The sequence below is a fragment of the Scleropages formosus genome, chromosome 24, assembly GCF_900964775.1.
Source record: "Scleropages formosus chromosome 24, fSclFor1.1, whole genome shotgun sequence".
In the NCBI taxonomy this organism is placed as follows: Eukaryota; Metazoa; Chordata; class Actinopteri; order Osteoglossiformes; family Osteoglossidae; genus Scleropages; species Scleropages formosus.
This window is the reverse complement of record NC_041829.1, coordinates 9,483,023-9,503,190: the sequence shown is the minus strand read 5'-3', so window position 1 is coordinate 9,503,190 and position 20,168 is coordinate 9,483,023. Positions and strand designations below refer to the sequence as shown.

The window sequence follows — 20,168 nt, the reverse complement described above, 5'->3', positions numbered from 1 at the left end:
ACAGAGCTTTTTTAAGAGTAGAAATAAACATACCTTCTGAACCATGCTAGACCTTTAAGTCCCTTTATGGCACAAATGAAGGTATCAGCAGGTATAGTGTCAGAGCGCCACCAAGTGGGAAATACACCAGGCCCCTCCTCGTCATGCTGTATTTTTACCACTTTTATACTCTATTATGACATACGGTATACAGATACAGTAAAATAAATTGCCACGAGTGCATTTAAATTGTGTATGGAAGTCACCTTGGATGAAAGTGTCATGTAAATACTAATTAATAATCACTGAATTCTTCTACAATGATACGTTTACAATTATTTAATAATGTCAATCACATTTAAATTTATTTATTTATAATTTCAGCCATTTTATTTGCTTCTGGGGGCCAGCGGGGGGGGGGGGCGTCGTGGTTATAGCTATCGCCTTGTATTTGAAAGTGCCACATTGAAATCCCGCTCCTGCTGTTGTACCTTTGGTGACGTACTTTGCCCAGATTAATACGGTAAATATTATCCAGCTGGGTATAACCGTAAAAAAATGTAAGTTGCCTTGTGTTTTTTTTTTTTTTTTTTGTCTTGTGAGGTTGGCTATCCCGCGTTTGGGCATCTTGCTTTCTCTTTTCTATTTCTTTTCCAGTGTGCTTCGCTGTCTCACCTCACACACGTATGTATGACGTGCTCTGCACCTCAGTACAGTAACGGACGCGCCTCGTGCGGCTCAACGCAGTACTGTACAGGCAACGCGTCCTCCGCAAACGTTGTAAAAGTGCGACGTATGCTGCGCAATCGTGCCTGGCGCATAATTATGACGTCGCCAGCGAGCGCTTCCTGTCCCTGAGCCAAGATGGCGGCGTCCGTGTGCAGATTCGGGAGCTCGGTGGGTCGAGCGTTCGCCGGAGCTCGCAGCGTAAGTCCCCACCTTCACGAAATATCTACACTTATTAATCGGTCCACAGATTCTTTAAAGGCTATAATTTTCGGAATTTGCCTCTGTGTGTAGCCGAGACTGCCTGGTGTCTTCATCATCATGTGCTAAGCGATTCCGTCAGAGGTCATAACAAGTACACCGGCGGCGGAATTCACATATTAAATAAACTTAACGTTTAGATTCTTAAATATTGGCTATAACCGCAAAGATTTTAGTATAACGAAAGTAAAATGGTTAAATTGTGGAATTAAATTTAAAACGTACGGAATAAATAATCTGAGAAAATAGACACGAAATTTTAATTGACAAAACTTCCTAAACCCAGGCCCTGCTGGATCGACAGCCGTTGCTGTTCTGTATTTTACAGCTTCTGAGCCGTTTCTTTTATGTGTCCAGATATTGTATGTCATTGTTCGCCGTGACACTCATACATATTATATCATGTGCCGTAAGAGCTGGAAGCACTGTGGATGAGAGAGTGACATGTATTGTAAGGTGGTTCCACACTCATGATTTTCTGTTTGAGTGGTTTTTACTGCCGCGCATGGGCTTGAAGGACAAACATATTTTGCCTTCCTTCTGCTGCAGAAATGAATGGGATAAAATGTAATTAAGCTGGAAGATATCTGTCTTTGAAAACTAATAACTCAGCCGTTTGCTACATGCACGTCAGTGTAACGTTTTCCTCTCTCCTTACCCCGCAGCCTGTGCTTCTGTCCCTGAGGCGCGGGCAGAGTAGTGTGTCCTACGCCCAGAGTATCCAGGCGTACCCCGAGACCCTGCTCACCACCCTGGATAATGGCCTGCGCATCGCCTCAGAGGAGACAAGCCACAGCACCTGCACTGTGAGGGGGCTCTCTCTCTCTCTCTCTCTCTCTCTCTCTCTCTCTCTCTCTCTCTCTCTCTCTCTCTCTCTCTCTCTCTCTCACACATACACACACATGTGCGCGCAGACTCATACACTTTAACTGATCGAACCCTACTCACACACAGGTTGGCCTGTGGGTGAACTGTGGCAGTCGCTATGAGACGGAGAAGAACAATGGAGCGGGCTTCTTTCTGGAGCACTTGATCTTCAAGGTACTAATTATTCTGCTCTTCTGCAAGAGAGTAACCCTATTATTCCCATTGTTATTTAACGTGTCATCTGTTACTTTAGCGTTTATTTATTTATTTAGCAGACACTCCAAAACAACTGAACTCTGAGGGGGAAAGGAGGAGCTTTCTCCACCACTTATCGTAGTGCGCAAATTTAGTCTCGGGTCTCTTCTTAATAGGGCACTAAGAAGTACCCTCAGGCGGCTCTGGAGAGAGAGGTGGAGTCAATCGGTGCCCACCTCAGCGCCTACACCTCCCGTGAGCAGAGTGCGTACTACATGAAGACCCAGACCAAGGATCTCCCCAAGGGTGAGCCTTGCATACTTCTGACTGCCCTGGTTTTCTGTTGCATGTATAACAGAAGCTGTTTTTCCTCTGTGGAGCTGGTGTGTGTTTGTGTTTGACTGAAACTGTGTTTCTCAGCAATCGAGTTGCTGGCCGAGGTGGTGCAGAACAGCATGCTGAGTGAGGAGGAGCTGGAGCACCAGCGTGGGGTGCTGCTCAAAGAGCTGGAGGAGGTGGAGGGCAGCTTCCAGGATGTATGCCTGGACCTGCTGCACGCCACAGCCTACCAGGGCACTCCGCTGGGCCAGAGCGTGCTGGGGCCATCACACAACGCCAGGTACACTAGTGCACACATCCTGTTACACTTTCTTTCCCGAGCTTTGTTTCGTACTTTCTTTCATGCTCCCTCTCGTCATGCTACAGGACTCTGAAACGACAGGACCTGCTAGAGTACATGAACAGCCACTTCAAGGCACCCCGCATGGTCCTCGCAGCTGCAGGGGGTGCGGTATTCACTCCTTACATATGTTCACTTGTGCTTTGTGTGCTGTGTGGTAGTATAATCTTTCTCAAACCCTTTCCAAACACTCCAGTCACCCCCCTGGCCTTGGCAGCTCAATTAACTGGTCTTCCGTCTTCAGGTGTGAGTCACAGCGAGCTGGTGGACCTGGCCAAGCAGCACTTGGGCAGCGTGCCTTTCCAGTATGATGGAGATGCTGTTCCCGTGCTCTCCCTTTGCCGCTTTACTGGGAGTGAGGTGAGTCCTGCCAGTGGCCGGCAGGTGGCGCACTTGATCAATACCAGAAAATATGACCAAGTAGTGCAACGGCCCTTTTTCTTTCAGCATGCTGACGACTGAAGCTCTCGGTGCCCAGACAGCTCCTTTGTATTTCTTCACCTCTCTCCCCGTCTGTCTCCCCACTGCAGATCCGCATGCGCGACGACGCGATGCCCCTGGCTCACGTCGCCATCGCCGTAGAGGGTGCCGGCGCCAACAGTCCTGATGTTGTGCCCCTCATGGTTGCCAACGCCATCATTGGGAACTATGATATGACCTACAGCGGCGGGAAGGTGGGTTTACATGGGGGCTGAATTACAGCAGGGGTCGTGTCTGAGGTGATGAGGAGTTGGTGCTCCCCTCATCGCTGTTTCCTATTGCTCTGGAGGCTGGTCTGAGTAACGGACAGGATCACGGATAAGAACATGTGAAAGGAGCTGAGAAACATCCACAAATCCAAATATATCTGTACCATCTTATTATGTTAATGTTCATGTTTTGCCAATAACGTGGGCCGAAGGTAGTTCTTTCGTCTTTTTTTTTATTTTTTTATTACTGATTGTGTAATTACAACAAGTGCTTTACATACTGACTTTGCAACTGAGGGTTAAATTTGTTAGTTATTTGTGCCAGCTGTTAACAAAAAACTGTTTTACAATAAAAACACTGCCCTGCAGAACCTGAGCAGCCAGCTGGCACGTACCGCGTTTGAGGAGAAGCTGTGCCAGCGCTATCAGACTTTCCATACCACCTACAGTGACACGGGGCTCCTCGGCGTTTACTTTGTCACGGACAAACACCACATCGAGGACATGATGCACATGGTGCAGAACGCCTGGTCAGTGTTCTTGGTCCTCCTAGCACCTTTGTGCACATTAATCACAGTGATTCACTGAAATTCCTCACTTACCACGTTCATTGCCATATTACCAGTGTTTGAAATGTGGGCTTTGGATGCAAACATTTTCTCATTTAATTTTAAATGCCCCTTTTTTTTATACTTTTATTAGCTGACCTTTATCTCAAGACACTTTTGCGTTTAGCCAATAAAAGGTTGTACGTTTCAGTCTCAGTTCAGTTGAAGTACTATTATCGAAGGAGTTCTTTTCCTAGCACTTGAGCCAAAAACCTTTTGGCTTGTGAGTCCTTGTGTTTTACCAGTACTCCTTCACTGCCTTCTGTTTCTGGCCTTTGTCAGTTCTTTAACAGTTGACTGTACTGAAAGCGAACTGAGTGACCCAGAGTCACATAGCCAGTGAAAGCGGTTCAGCTTGTTTCTTGTTCAAAAGCCCAGGCTTTTGGATGTCTGGATGAGTCTCTGTCCCCCATGTTCTCCTTCCTCCTTGTCCTTCTGTCCCCACCCAGGATGAACTTGTGCACCACAGTGACAGACAGTGACGTTACCCGAGCTAAGAATGTAGTGAAGGCCACACTGTTGGGCCAACTGGATGGTGAGCGACACCCGCAGTCCCCACCCCTGCATCATTCATCGTTCTCATCCTTTGTTGCTCATCAAATTGATTTCCTGTTGGTTATAACCACCACTGTTCTGACCCTGTTCGCCACTCTCTCCTTTGAACACACGCTGAATGGGCAGTATTGATTTTTCGCAGCCAGTCAATGCCCTGGTTTCTCATGATGCGCTGCTGTATTCATGCTACCCATTTCTGTTTAGACTGTTCAGACCGGTTTGTACTTGAACCACACCGAGTGTCCAGACTGCTCAGTATCAAAAGCTGCCCTTGTTTTCAGTTGTACCCACTCGTCCTCTATGTTTCTGCATCTGCACTTCACTGATTCACTCATTTGAGACGCCCGTGCTGTCTTCAGCAGTGACCCAGTCCCGTGTCGCCCTGTCACTGTCTTCTCCATTAGGCACCACGCCACTGTGTGAAGACATCGGCAGGCAAGTGCTGACCTTCGGTCGACGGATTCCCCTGGCGGAGTGGGATGCCAAGATCGACGTGAGTCCTGCTGGCGGCCCGCGGGCTCTCCAGCCAATCTCGATCCCTCGTTTACCCAGCAGCCTCATCCAGCTGCCTCCTCTCCCACAAACCCACCACACATCAGTGGCGCTTGGGTTAAGAGGACCCCCTGTACTGAATTTCATAGCTAGTAGTTCACGAGAACGTCGCTGAGGGAAAACCCATGCTGCAGCTGTTCCCAGTCTCCCCTGATGCAGAATAAGCCAATTAGCCCTCTGTACACTCGGTTAATGGGTGCTAATTTCACTCAGCAACCCTTTATCAGTGATGTGCCATCTGACAGCCTGCGATTATGCTGCTCTCACTGGTGGAAAATGGCCCTGCTGATCCACGTCTCAAACCTGTTCTCCTCCTCCTCCACAGGCTGTCACCCCCAGGATGGTGCGCGATGTCTGCTCCAAATACATCTATGACAAGTGCCCTGCCGTGGCCGCTGTGGGTGAGTGGGGGGTGGCTGGAGTCATGATACACCACCTTGTGTCTGTCTGCCTGTCTGTCTCTGTGTGAAGCATCTGTCTCTGTGTCCCAGGTCCCATCGAACAGCTTCCCGACTACAACAGGATGCGCAGTGCCATGTATTGGCTCCGGTTTTAAAGCTAGCCAGCTGCACCCATCATCGTCGTTATAGGGCCCATGATGCAGCCCCCTGTGGCTACATCTTGCTCTCTCCATGGGACAACAGATATGAAAAGAAGGATCAGTGTGATCAGTGCCCCCCCCCCAATAGGTGTGTTTCCTGTGTACTGTGCAGCCCCGTTTCTTCTCTCCCCCACATTCCCTAGAGCCACGTTCCCCTGGTTCTCTTTCCTCAGTTTGTTTGTTCTCTTTCTATATGTCATCCTCAGAAGAAGATTTTTGTGCAGCGTGTGTGTCTCAGTTTTCCGCATGATCAGACTCCATGCAGTGCTGTAGGGACGAGGATATCAGAGATCATTAAGGGACTGTGCTGTTCAGCAGACTGAATGTGGGGGAGCAGAGGGCTGTGTTAATTCCCTGATGTAGCCATGGTTCTCTTCTGTCTTCTCCGGTTCATGACAGAAGATCTCATTCCACCAGGGTTGAATAAAATAATATGGTAATAAAGCGCTACTTCTCTCTGAGTCTCTCTGTCTTGGGGTGTCGCTTTGCATTCCTCGATTTGACTTGCTGATTTGCTCAGTAGTCAAAGGATGTACAACAGGGAACAGGATCCTTTAAAGAGTGAAACATGGTTATGTGTGATGACATGCTTAGAGCTCTGTGAACATGACAGCCAGTAAAAACCTTTGGTGGTGTCACTCCGAACCCAACTGGAACAGTTGGCGAGTTGGACCCTCATCACCTGATGCTTGTCATCTGTCACCATGCGTGTGAAAGAGGGAAGGCTGTGAATAATCCCACTATCTCTGCTAGATAGATAAAAGCTGTCTGCTGTCACTTCCTGGACATATTGTTCCCTGGCGGAAAAGGCAGGTGCGACGTCAGCTCCTGGCCGCCTCACCGTTCTCTCGCAAAGAATCTCGCCCTGTCGAAGTTCACATTGACGTGGGTGAAAGAGCACCTGACAGTGAGCTGAGGGTGATGCTAATGTCCTGCTGGAGATGTGACCTCAGCATCGGGGTCATAAACAAAACGAAACGCCCGATTGTGATAAGGAGCCTTGACGCAACACATTCATCTGCCGTGTGTGTACCTGGGCAATAAGTAGGTGAAAAGTCACAGCGCAGGTGAGGCTGCTGGGTCACAGGCCCCTTGCGGCTTCCTCTCTTCGCTGGGTGTGGCAGCAGTTTGGACCGTGATCTGTTTAGCAGTTTGGTATTGCAGTTGACCGGCCATTTCAGTGTGTCATACATGTGATTTAGAACGTTTTTGTTTTTTTAATTTGACGTGATGGTAGTCTTTTTACACACAAATGTTTTTTTTAAATACGTGTCTATTAGTCCACAAGCAGCAACTTGTATAAAACCATCAATGTTGCTTTTCTGTCATTTGACAACTGTGACTTCGAAGCTTATGAATTTTCCGCAGAACTTTGTCACTTGTGGTAAAAGTTAACGCAGCGGTTGCCTACGTTCATTCTGGTGGTGTGTTTGAAAACAGCTGGGAGAAAAAGATTGCCACTCTGTGGCAGGAGGACAGATGTGCATTTTGATAGAGGACCAGAGGAGCCATGTGGCCTTCTGCAGTCAGCGTGGTCATCGTTAGCCTGATGAGTGTACGCCTTTGATTTTCGGGCAAACGGGGACATGGCATCGGGGGCTGGGGAAGATGCTTGTTCTTCTGCTGTGCCCCTTTCAACCCCGTGGCCCTCCACCACCTCCACAAACACAGTCTGCTTAGATGTACGTCCTTGTCGTTCTCAGTTCTCTTCCAGCCCTTTCTGCTTGGGAACAACAAATTTGGCCTGGGGTGTAATTCCCCAGAACAACTGCTCTTAATATAATGTCACATTGTATAAAAACTTCTGGGGGGTCGGGGGTGGACTCTGGACTCAATAAATTAAGCTGACCCAAAGAGCTAAATTAGGTAGACAATGGGAAATTTCCCTGTAAGAGTAATATGGAGGGGGACTCTTTAATGAGAGAGCTGAGGGGGTTGCTGCTTGAAGGAGAGACTGGGACCTGGAGAAGGAAGTGGGCGGAGATGATACGTATGGGGGTGGGTGCTGGGGGGGCAGTCAGGGAGATGTACAAGTGGAGGACGGCCGATGGCTCAGTCACACACCGGTCCTGCATTGGAGTGGACGCTCCACCGCCGGACGAAGCACCCTAGAGCTGGCCTGACATTGTCCTGCTTCAGCGGAACCTTCCAGAACTTCCTGCAGAGTGAAGATTAATCCCAGGTACGTTCCTCCTGTCTCCATCCCAACCTTGGAGAAAACTGTCAGATATATTATTTCATAATATATTTAAATAGTCAAACTGGTTTTTTGTGAGACTTGAGTCGGCTATTAAAATGACAGCAACTCCAGAACTTTGCACTTTGATTGACACTTTGATATCTAATATTGTCATCATTCTAAACACACATGTTCATTACAATGATGTTGCAAAACGCAAGTGAAACTTGTGGTTTCTCTGTGTACCTGAGCACCCAGCGCTCACCTTTTCTGCACCTCTGTCACAATGTGCCCCCCAAGAGAAGGTGCGAGGGATGTGGCTGCATGCGTACCTGGTGATGCTGCTGGTGTGCAGCTCCCTGTGCCAGAGGGAAGGGCCTGACTCCTTGTGGGAGGACCCTGGAGAGGTGGGGCAGCTGGATGAGGACCTGCTGAACCTCAACATTCAGAAGAGCAGGGGGCTTCCCAGGACCTTGGAAGCCACCTTGCGGAGGAGCCGGCCCCAGCAGCGCCCGCCCGCCCCAAAGAGGAGCCCCCAGGGACCGCGCTTCGCCCTGTCGCTGGACGTCCCCACCAGCATCCTGAGTGTCCTCATAGACCTGGCCAAGAACCAGGACCTGCACGCTAAGGCAGCGGCCAATGCGGAGCTCATGGCCCGCATCGGGAGGAGAAAGTAGAACCGTGGGGGTCAGAGGTGATATTGGGGCGGGCGGCGGGCTCTGGGTGTTTTCTTTACTTAATGTGTTCCTTTATTTCCGGGTGTTACGTTCTTTGCATAATGTAGGTTTCATAAGCACCGGAACAGGGGAGCAACGAATATTCCAAAGTACAAACATTATGCGGTTTATTTTTAGTCGCATGGCAAAAATGTCCTATATTTAGATGCCCAGCCGATTGCTGGCACCGAGAGGCACTCAAACAGAATAGAGATGGAATAGCGGTGTGGGTCCACCTCGATTCAACTCACTTTCACAGTGTTTACAGCTCCTGTCTGATGCTCCTATGTTTTTTGCTTTGTAACACGATGAGGAACTTTGCACACGTTCACGTGATGAATTAGTCAACAGTCAGCATCGAATAGGAGATTGCAGAGACGACATATTTTTATTTTCGGTAATTGGGTTTAAGTTATGTAGAAATTAGAGTAAAAAGTCTCACAGTTTTATGAAATATCGAAGGATTTTTTTTTTGTAATCCGACCTACAAATAAAAGAAGGAAGCGTACTGTGAAGCTTTGATTTATTGTGGCTTGGTGCTTGAGGTGATTTCGGACTTACGAACAAGCTGAGTGGTGAACGCACTTCCGGTCCCACCTGCGATTGCACGCGAGATTCGGCGTGTTTGGCAAAGATTGCGCAGTGTTTCGCTGCTTCCAAAACTGAGTCATGTCATCATCAATAAGAGTAGCAATAACGTTTATTTATGTAGCAATGCTGACAGCCCAGTGTGCTGTGCAAAGATAATCAGTGGAAACCATATGACTGATATCAATCTACGCAACCTACAGTATTAGTCTGCGGTGCGTAGAAAGTCATCCATCAGTCCGGCAGCGACAGCAGGAAGCGGCGTGAATGACGGACGCCCGCGAGAAGGACCGATCGATTGCTCCGGGGACGAAGACGTCTAACGATCGCGCCCAGTTGCCCAGGGACTCCGCACGCATGTTTAATAAAATCTGATGGGTTGCTTTTGTTTGCGGCCACATCAGAGGAGTGATTTTATTACTGACAATGTCAGCGAATCTCTGAAAGGCGTCGCTGTCCCTTCGCCGGGAACCATTGGCGAGCAAACGGAAATTGGCCCCTCCGCCGGGAACCTGTGCTGCACAAAGGATCTATATTTAAACCAGAAATGTGACAAAGGGGGCAAATTTGGTCCCAGCGCTGAAGAAGTGCTAATGTGCCCCTCTGATATTTGTGAGTTCTATTACTAATATTTTCTGAACACACTTTGTTCTGAACCATTTAGTTCTTGGTGTCCACAATTACCGATCAACTGTTACATCCATTTTTTAGGCAAATGCCGAACAGCACATTTTCACCCCGGAGTTCCACCAAATAAATACAAATAAATGGTGAGCTGTTCCCAGTGTCGTTTACTCTGTGCACGTACAGTACTCTTGTCCTCGTACTTTGCTCCAGATACAAACAAAACACTGGTGATGCAGAGTAACTCTACACCTTAACTGCATGCGGGCCTTTTACGCTGTTTTACGGCGAGGACCGACACAGCTGCAGGACAGAATGTGAATTTCTGAACGTAACTGGACCCAGTATGACCGATTGTTGACATATAATCCCGTGCGTTCCGTTCGGCTGCACTGCTGTCCGCTGCGTTTCGCTGTGTGTCGCTGCATTCGCTGCCCCGCCAATGTGTCATTTTGTGTGATGGTAAAAAAAATAATAAAGTCACTGAGTCATATCTATATCGGTGTGCAGATTTGCTGTATGAGTAAAAGAGTTATAACACTTGACACACATACAGGAGTCATCGCCATCCCCCCCCCCAAGGCAGTGTGGGGTCAGCTGGACTCCATGAACATTGGGGTGATCGTTGCTTACTGATGCCCAATAACTGTTCGCCACACACACAGAGCTCGGCCTGTGTTTGCGGGTCACGTTCCAGAATTGGTCCATTGTGTCTGTCCATCTGCACTCGGCCTCTCTCTATGTGCGTGTTCTAAGGGGGAAAGCAGGGGAAAAAGAAAAATCAATTTTTCTGGAGACGGGGTGCAATGGCACAGCAGGTTTGGCTGGGTCCTGCTCTATGGTGGGTCTGGGTTCAAGTTCCACTTTGGGTGCCTTGCGTTGGACTGGCATCCCGTCCTGGGTGTGTCCCCTCCCCCTCCAGCCTTGTGCCCTGTGTTGCCGGGTTAGGCTCTGGCTTGCTGCGACCCCACTCAGGACAAGTGGTTTCAGGCAGCGTGTGTGAATTTTTATGGAAATCTCTTCTTAGCAGGGTGACAGAGCACTGGACGTCGTCCCAGGGGGACACACCGTTCAGCACTGAGCTACTGAACAGGCCTGCAGGTGCTGAGGAGAGGAAAACAAATCCCCCACTGCAAAGGAAGGTGGAAAAATAAAACACTGGCAGTCCAGGATTGAGAGGCTCCACCCACTTTCTGGTCAGGGAAATACTAATTTAGGCCCATTTTCCACAAGACATTTGATGCTTTGTGTAGAACTTCTATAGCCTGTTGCTTCAGCTTTTCCCTCCCTTGATCACTTTGCCCAAGTCCCCTGTGTTTCCGCTGGCACGTGCCTCCCCAGCCCCCCCACCGTAAGGGACTGCAGTCCGCCGGAGATGCTTGGGAGGAGGCCGACCACACTCTGCTGTCCTCCGTATCCTGCTCTATGGTCCAACACAAGGATCAATGAGTGTAAATCCAAGTTTTTTTTACTTTATTAGACCGGTGGAGATTGGTGCAACAGGGTTTGTTGCAAAATCAACCATGTCGCTACTGTTGGATTTTGGTTTCAGGGGTCAGTCATTAAAAGCAGCGATCAAAAGCTTGTCAGAGGTAGCAGAAAGATCCAGTCAGTGGTTGTGGATGAGGAGGCATCAGGGTGTTTGGGGGAAGCACACTTGAGTGGGGAGCACTCGCCTAGGTGAACATCAATGGTTTGAGTTTTGTTGTCACCTCCATATGCTGATGTGGTGTATTGGTTGGTTGTTGGTGGTTGGGGTGGGTTTTTTTTGGTGGGTGGAGTCGCTGGGATGGCACTGTGGGCATGGAGGGGGGTGGGTCTGGGACGCCAGATCTCGCCGTTGAGCCTTCTGGAGGTGTCGTGGGCTCAATTCAATGAAACATCAACGAAGGAAGGTGCCCACTTGACAACCCCAACGAAGTGCTCGCGGTGGCTCCCGGCGAGGAGGATGGTGCTTGCCCATGATATGGGCTGATTTTTAGTTATTTTTTTTAAGTGGAGGGAACTGTTTGGTGGGGGATGAGGGGTATGTGGGGTTTTGGGTACGAAGGAGTATTGGTGGCACGGTTGGTTTGTGTCCAGCCCCCCTTGATTTTGGCACAAGGGGTTGAACATCTTTCCCTCTGTATTATTGCATTTTTGCTGTCTCTTTATATTTCCTAAGACAAACACTGAATTCGCACAGCTGCATTCACACCTCGACCGGAGTCAGAGGGGGTCCAGGGTTTAACTTTTGGCCTCGTGCCACGGGGTTGGGGTCCAGTTTCTGCAGGAATTGTGTGCTCTGGGCTCCCTCAACACAGGTGGGTGTGGAGAGTTGCTTTGTGCACTTATTGGATTTTGTTTTCGCTCAATAAATATTCGTCATCATCATCACACAATGGTGCTTCAGGTGAAACACACACACACACACACACACAGGACCTCCTGCGCTGTTAGTGACCGACAGCCTGAGTGTTTGAGTGATTCATCAACCTTGGTGGATTTTTAGCAGTTTTAGGTTGTTGGTGTATCTTTGTGTGTGTTGGGAGGGGGTCCTGCAGTGGAATGTTGGCAGCTGGGAGCATGTTAAGAAACCAGCCTGGAGCTCAGAGAGCTTCTGTGTTGCCACTGGCTGCACTGGTAATGATGTCAGATGGTGACCTGGTCACGATTGCAGCACTTGGACATTTGTGGGGGGGGGGGGTCCTTCAGCCGGGAACTTACCAACCCCCCTCTCAGCTTGAGTAACTCCGTTTAACCTTCTCAGTCCACCTCAATAACCAGGTGCTACAGATTTGTCTACTTCACCTTGGAGGCAGAGTCACTTACAGGTGAGCAGATGACACCAAACGAATGCAACCGCACAGCAATGTCAAACACAGACACACACACGCACACACGTTGTGTAATCTCTCTCAGAGCACAGGCCTGCGTTGGCCCCAGAACCAGTTGCACAATTGTCCGCGAGAGGTCTGTTGCACTGTGTCACACACGGCGTTGCCCGAGGAACGTTACATTATCCAGAGTTCTTGCGCCGAGTTGCCGGTTCGACTGCCGCTGGTGTTAATGCGCAGCTGTGCCGTGTGTCGCTCCACTTGATGGTCCCTTATATCCAGCGGTCGACCGCTGCTCCTGCTTCGTTCCACCATCCGGTGGCTGGGGATTCGGTGCTTCCTTTTGTTGTCCTCTGGAAGCGTGTGATTGGACGGTTTTTGGGTTCAATTTAGAGGTGTTTTACACACCCTTGGCAGCGGGTGCGGCCCCCGTGAGGGTCGTAGTCCGTTCCTCGACAGGATACAGTGCCACGGTTGTACGTATTGGTGCAGGGGCTACACCTGTAACCGTGTAATCGGAAGGTCATAGGTTTGAATCCCGTCTCCTGCTGTAGTACCTTTGGTCAAGATACCTCCCTTAAACTGATTAACAGTAAAAATTACCTTGCTTTAGCATACAAAATGAACGTTGTAAGTCGTGCTGGAGAAAAACATCAGGCCTTTGTTATATTTAGACACTTATTTCCTCACAGTCACTCGTTCACTTTTCACCCACTGCTGGGTCGCATCCCTTCTGCTGTGTCACCGCTTTCTGGTCCAGCTTCTGCACGCACTGAACTTGGATTCACCGCGCCGTAAATCACAAGCGAGTTTCTGAACTCACAGCAAGGCCTTAATGCGGTAAGCAAAATTACCCCACGTGGGCAGCAGGTGGCATCGTGGTTAGAGCTTCCACCTTGAACTCAAATCCCACCTCCTACTGCAGTACACTTGATCAAAGTACTAACGCTGAACTGATACAGTAAAAATTACCCTGCTGCGTAAACGCCACGATTGGTGTCAATCACTTTGGAAAACTTTAGTGTCGGATAAATGAGTGTTAAATCTGTGTCTTTTGTACTGTCACACCATGAAGAGGACAGTGTAAAACGGTGGCTTTGTCTTGGTGTTTACTATAGTGTTTACCATGTGGATGGTGTTCACTCCACGTTTACTGTCTCCTAACCCCCGAGAGCCATTTGTACTGTAAACGATAAGAAGTTTCCCATGGTTCCGGGTTTCTCCCTGCAAGCAGTGGCCGCAGTTGTTACTGTTAAGGACAAATGAGGCCGACAGGATTTTAGGGGGTGTGACCTGCAGCCGAGGAGTGTGGGAGGGGCAAGGGGGTGGGGGGTGCCATTGCTCAATAAAGCGAACTGTACGCAGAGCTGTGCGTCCAGAGCAAAGTTGAAGGTCCGGGGCGAGGAAGGGAGCTGCCGAGAGGCTGCGGTTGTGTGGCAGAGCAAGTTTCCGAGGGAGGCGTTACCACGTTATACCGGTGCTTTTCACTCACATCTACCGCTTCTTAATCCTGTAAGTATCATTTTGTCTCCAGCTGGTTACTATCAGCTTCAGGGTCAGCAGGGGGCGTCGTGGTTAGAGCCATCATCCTACAGCAGAAGCGCCTGGATTTGAATCCCACCTCCTGCTGCAATACCCTCGATCAAGGCGCTGACCCTGAACTGTTACAGTTAAAGCTAACCTGCTGTATGAATGGGTAAATCAGTGTAAATTTCCTTGGACAAAGCTGTCGTAAATGTAAACAACAAAAAGCTTATTATTAAGTGTCGAATACCTTCTGGAATTTTCACGTGACAACCTTTGTTGGGGGGGGGTCGAGCCCTTCTCAAATGATCGGCTGTGGATTAGACATGGCGTGCGTGGCCTGTGTGCGCGACGGCTGAAACGGCGCGATCGGCGAGTTGCGTGACTTTTCTCGAGCGAAAGGTGACGATTCACGGAGATGTCGGAACTGGACGCCCGTCTGGCCTCTGGAGTGAAGACCGCCTATATTGGTGAAAGTTAACGGGTCCTCCTGTGTTCAGAGCTCAGTAAAAGCTGTGATTTGTTATTACTGGAAACAATTCCGATACACTAGAGAGACACGCGGCACAGCCGCTAGCGCTCATGGGTGCAGTGTTTCGTTGGCGCCCCCTCGTGCCGGATCCACGATCTACTCCAGCCATTTGTCAGCGTGAAGGGAACCGCTCTCTCGTCCCTCCAGGCCCCAGAAGATGGAATACGCCAAGAAGTCGCTGAGCCTGCTGACTCCCACATCCCTGTCCAAGTAAGAGCCCGTCGCCATGGTGACGGTCACCCGTGTCACCTGTTTATTCGTCTCACGGCGACGGTGATCCATGGAGCAGCGAGATGTGTTTTGTTGGACGACCCCCCCTGAGCTCTCTCCCTCTGCCCGGACCCTCCTACCCCAGGTGCGTTACTGCCAGCGCCACCATGACCCAGCAGCTGTTCACGGGCCGGACCCCACGACCCAAGCCCTTCCGGGTGTCCAACGCTGACCGCAGTGTGAAGAAGGGCATTATGGCGGACGGGCTACATGACCTTCTAGAAAAGGTGAGGGGGGGTACTGGGCCCCTTGTACCTGACATTATGACCTCGGTGCTCATCGTCCAATCACCTTGCACTGTTCGATGACTGATGCTTTGGCCCTCCCCCTGCTTCCCCGCCCCCAGGCCACGGCTGTCCTGGACGCAAGCTGCGTGAGCTCCGTGGTACTGGATGAGGATGGGACCGGCGTGGACACGGAGGACTTCTTCCACACGCTGCAGGACAACACTGTCCTCATGCTCCTGGAGAAGGGGCAAAAGTGGACACCTCCGCAAGTGAGTCCCGAGACCCCCCCTTTCCCGTGGACCCCCCCCCCCCATGGAAATACAAGTGGGAATCCTGAGGGTCCAATTCTAATATTAACCATTATTTATCTGACACTTTTCCCCAAAGTAGCTTACAGCAATCAGGGTTATGTACACTGATTTACCTGTTTATACTGCAGGGTAATTTTTACTGCATCAAGTTTAGGTTAAGTACCTCGGTTGAGGGCACTACAGAGACAGCTGGGAGTTGAATTTTGGAGTTAGTTGCAAAAATTAGGTACATTGATACGGATGATGTTTTAGTGGGATGGAGGTGGGATTTGAACCCAGGTCCCTTCAGTGCAAGGAGACAGTTCTCACCCTTCGCCCCCACCCTTTTAGCGTATCACCGTGAACAGCACATCGGTTGGAGACGAGGTAGTCGGAGCGCAGCTGGGTTCCAGCTGCAGGGAGGGCTCGACCCTCTCCAGCTTGGTCCCGATACCTACCTGTGATGCCAATTTGCATATTTACTTAATTGATTCATCAATGATTTATTGCCATTTCCCGTCGTCAGGTGCCAGCAGTGTTCCAGCCACCTCATTAACATGCAACATTTTTTACTTTGTCATTGGTTGCCGTGCAGCGCTGAGAGCTGTTCATGCGGAAGTTTCCGGAATGGAACAGCAGGAAGTGAGGCAAGCGGCCCCAGTCCAGCACGGATCAGTTTGTGTCACCTTTTTGTCCCGTATGAGATATTTCACTCCAGTGGTGACCTTTTATTCTAAAACTGTTCTTTGGCCTGAGTTGCGTCATGGAGGAGCGCTGGGGCCGCGCTGTGGTTTCTTCCACACGTGTCACAGTCCAGCAACACGGTTCTCCGTCACAGTATCCTTCCTCCCGCAGACGGGCACGCAGCAGGTGTTCTCCGGCAACCACCGCCTCCGCAGAGACGTGGCCCGGCTGACCTTTGACCTCTACAAGAACAACCCCGAGGAGTTCATCGGCTGCCTGAACGTGAAGGCCACTCTGTACGGCGTGTACTCGCTCTCCTACGACTTGCGCTGCTACAGGGCCAAGACAATGATCAAGTGAGTGCACCGGGGCGCTATAACGGGGCCGTGTGCTCATTTACATGTATTCGTTTAGCAGTGATCTACCCACTCACATAGATGGGTAATTTTTACAGCGTCAGTCCAAGGTAAGCACCTTGATCCAGGGTACCAGGTATTTCGGGATAATAAAGCATCTGCTGAAGAGCCTCATAATAGAAATAAGTTAATTATTCTCATTTCTGCCAAACACCTTCACTTGGGAGCTGGACCTCACCTGGGCACACGCGTGATGAGGTCGCAAAGCAAACCGAGTGCAAACAGGCCCTGACGTGAGCGTGATGCCGTGTCTGTGCTCCTCCCGGCCGCAGGGAGATGCTGCGCTGGACTCTGTTCTCCATGCAGGCCACGGGACACGTCCTGCTGGGCACCTCGGGGTACATGCAGCAGCTGCTGGACGAAGAGGAAGTGGCCGAGAAGGAGGTGGGCAGGCTACGGGGAACCGTGAGGAAGACGATGCAGTCGATCGAGTGGCGGAAGACGAGGTGCTGAATGGGATAAACAGATAAGCAAACAAACGATCGATCAAACGAAACGGACAAACTGGCCCAAAGGTTTTAACCAGGGACCTAACCCTAAAGACGGGCTGGGGTTCCATGACGTCACCTTTGTGATGTCACACGAAGCCCACCTTGCGTAGCCCCCTAGGAAGGAGTCTGCTTTCTGTTGACAGTTTCGGGGGGGGGGACAGGGGACCCCATTTCTGCACGGTGTTCCTCTGCACCGCAGTCAGCACTTCCCTGTGTGTGTTTAGCGTTGATGTGTGGAAGGAGACATGGAGATGAGTTTACAGTTTACCGTGGTGGGTCACTGCAATCGCCTTGCGACTCGTATTTATACCGGTGTAATGTCTGTTGTGTGCTGAGGTCTGCTTCTGTGTCGCACGACTCCGCTGTTTGTTGACCAACACTAATAAATGACAGATGTAGCGTGTGTTTTTCTTGCTGAAGTGACGTCCAAGGTGTGTGTGTGTGTGTGTGTGTGTGTGTGTGTGCTGTGCTGTGCTGTGCTGTGCTGAGTGGTGTTCAGATTGCCCAGTGGAGTTCCCATGTGTCCCTCCCCCTCATTGTATCTGGCTTCCTGTAGCTGCCCATTTTATGTTCAACACTGTGGTCACAGCCTACAAGATGGTCAGTGGATCTGAAGGATCTGAACCCCAATACATACAGAAACCGATCAGTCCCAACAGTCCGGGAAGAGTACTGTGCTTCTCCACCACTGGCTGCTTGCTGGTCTCACTCATGATGGATCCAAAACCAAAGTCGATTCTCCATTCTGTCCCTAGTGTGGTGCAATGAGGTCCATGTGTCCCTCAGAGCTGCTGAATCCCTCCCACACTGAAGAAGGATCTCGAACCTATCTCTTTCAGAGCCACTTCTCTCCTGAAAGCTTCATAAATGAGTGCAACGCTATCTGCTATGATTATCTATGTATTTGCATTTGAATGTCACTTCTATAGGAGCTACTAGGGGGGATGTGAACCTGCAACATGGTGGTGTCCATAATCCACTTCTGTCTAAAGCTCTTCATATCATGCGCTTTGTTTACTCTGAGTTGTTTGTCACTTTGGAGAAAAATATAAGTATGGTACAGTATAAGTAAAATATAGATACAAAGGTGCTGAGCCCAGAGAGAAGGGGGTGGAGCTGCAGGTGAGTGGGTGGGGTTTAGAACTGGGTTTCTGCACAGCCCAGAATCCATTCCTTGGCACTCATCTGTGTGACAGTTTTGTCAGCAGGGTGTAGTGTTTTTCGAAACCACAAACACTTTTTCTCCTCACAAGCAAAGCAATGGATGAAAAAAAAAAGATGCTGTGCTACTTGTATTATTATTATTATTATTATTACATTTACATTTATTCATTTAGCAGATGCTTTTGTCTAAAGCGACATACATTTATGTACAAAATGTACTTTTGTACATTACGTACAAAAGTACAATTTATGCATTTATTATTATTATTTATTTTTTTTATCAGTATTGCTCGCAGCTTGTTGATAGGGTTTCAACCAGGGACCTTACCCTAAGGATGGGGTGGGGGATGATGATGTCACCTTTGTGATGCCGCTGGAAGCCGCCACCATGGCTCCCTCATGCCGAGCCCAGCAGGTCTTCAGATGTGGCTGTGGCTGCATCTCATTGTTCTTGAAAAAAGTGTAAAGAAATATTTTTTAAAAATCCCCCGTTCATGAAGAGCAGCGCATCGGTGCGCTTCCCAGTCCTGCTGCTCAGCCAGGCAGCTGTCGGGCTTGGGAGCGAGGCCTCCGAGGGCGGAGGGGGGGGACCTGTCGGCTCCATAATTGCCTCCTGCCCGCTGTTTGCTCAGACGCTGTAATTGTGTCGCCTCCCCCCTCCCAGATGGACGTGGCTTCGCGCCCTAAGACAGAGGCAGTGGCAGAGGGGAAGGGAGAGTGCTAGTTCGAAGGGGATAGAGATGAGGGCTCTTCTGACCGACCCCCCTCCCCGACCTTCCACTGCAGCACCCATGTTCCGACAAAAATAGCGTGTGCTCTGGAGCTCAGACACATGTGACCCAGTGCTGGGAGTCGATAGCACGGATGGCAAGTAGTGCCTGGTAGGGGCAGCACAGCGCATGCTGATTAGAGCCAATTGCACTAGAGGCACTTGATTTCGAACCCCTGCTCCTACCACCGTGCCCTCGAGCAAGGTACTCATCTTCAGCTGATATAGTAAAAATAATGCTGGTGTACAAATAGGTAAAAAATTAGTGTCTTATTATATAAACCTACCACTAATTCATATTAGAGCATCAGCTGCACGGATAAATGTGGTGCGCAGCCCAGATTTTCACCGGACGGTTGTCGTTTTGAGTCCCAGGTGGCTCCCTTCACCGGAATATCCAGACAGGGAACGCTCAACACACAGTACTTTGCAAAAGCCTTAGGCACTTAGATGTTTCATACAAATATTTGTTTTAGATGGTTATTTAATGTCTTCGGCATTAGTGTCAATGGGAAAGAGCATATTTTAGATTTACAAGCATTCCTTTTGCAAAAAATTACAGTAAGGGTTTTGTACATTGTTAAAGAAAGAAAGTACGTACATACACACACACTCTCTGAAACCACTTATACCAAGCTGGGTCGCGGCGAGCTGGAGCCTAACTCAGCAACACAGGGCGTAAGGCTGAAGGGGGAGGGGACACACCCAGGATGGGACGCCAGTATGTCGCAAGGCATCCCAGGCAGGACTTGAACCCCAGACCTGCCAGACAGCGGGACCCGGCCAACCCGCCGCGACCCCGCTCGGGACAAGTTGTTGTTGACGATGGATGGTTACTCAGCTTTTTAGGAAGTTTATTAATTAAGAGCATTATTTTTGGAAGCATTCTTACTTTACAGCTTTTCCCCCAAGTGCCTAAAACTTTTGCACAGTACAAGATGCTACACCCCATGCTTATATTACAACAGCTGTACACAAGGAGTCTAACCGACCGCACCATGAAGCCACAGAGAAAGACACCCAGCATTGCCGTCGTACATCTCCATGACTCAAGACCAAGCGCCTTAATTCCCCCCCCCAACTAACACATCAACCACAAGGTGACTGGGTTGTCACGGGTTGTCAAGTGGGCACCTCCCTTCGTCGGTGTTTTGTTGAATTAGGCC

The 20,168-nt window shown here is 49.7% G+C and overlaps 3 protein-coding genes across 3 annotated transcripts; all 3 read left to right on the top strand.

Moving 5' to 3' along the window:
* Positions 1-808: 808 nt before the first annotated feature.
* Positions 809-6,156, top strand: uqcrc1 (ubiquinol-cytochrome c reductase core protein 1). Its single transcript, XM_018756112.2, has 13 exons — positions 809-906; positions 1,632-1,772; positions 1,921-2,007; positions 2,205-2,334; positions 2,449-2,647; positions 2,734-2,813; positions 2,952-3,067; positions 3,238-3,381; positions 3,766-3,926; positions 4,454-4,539; positions 4,964-5,052; positions 5,437-5,512; positions 5,603-6,156. Exons 1-13 carry the CDS (start codon positions 844-846, stop codon positions 5,665-5,667), a joined length of 1,437 nt encoding a protein of 478 aa, XP_018611628.1. The 5' UTR covers positions 809-843; the 3' UTR covers positions 5,668-6,156.
* Positions 6,157-6,202: 46 nt separating this feature from the next.
* LOC108936617 (urocortin-3-like) lies at positions 6,203-8,871 on the top strand. The gene is made up of 2 exons (XM_018756113.2): positions 6,203-7,894; positions 8,192-8,871. Exon 2 carries the CDS (start codon positions 8,206-8,208, stop codon positions 8,566-8,568), a length of 363 nt encoding a protein of 120 aa, XP_018611629.2. The 5' UTR covers positions 6,203-7,894; positions 8,192-8,205; the 3' UTR covers positions 8,569-8,871.
* A 5,150-nt stretch (positions 8,872-14,021) lies between these two features.
* Positions 14,022-17,789, top strand: cidec (cell death inducing DFFA like effector c). The gene is made up of 6 exons (XM_018755795.2): positions 14,022-14,147; positions 14,839-14,901; positions 15,047-15,188; positions 15,308-15,457; positions 16,334-16,518; positions 16,851-17,789. The coding sequence occupies exons 2-6, from the start codon at positions 14,849-14,851 to the stop codon at positions 17,029-17,031; spliced, it is 711 nt and encodes a 236-aa protein (XP_018611311.1). The 5' UTR covers positions 14,022-14,147; positions 14,839-14,848; the 3' UTR covers positions 17,032-17,789.
* Positions 17,790-20,168: the final 2,379 nt, after the last annotated feature.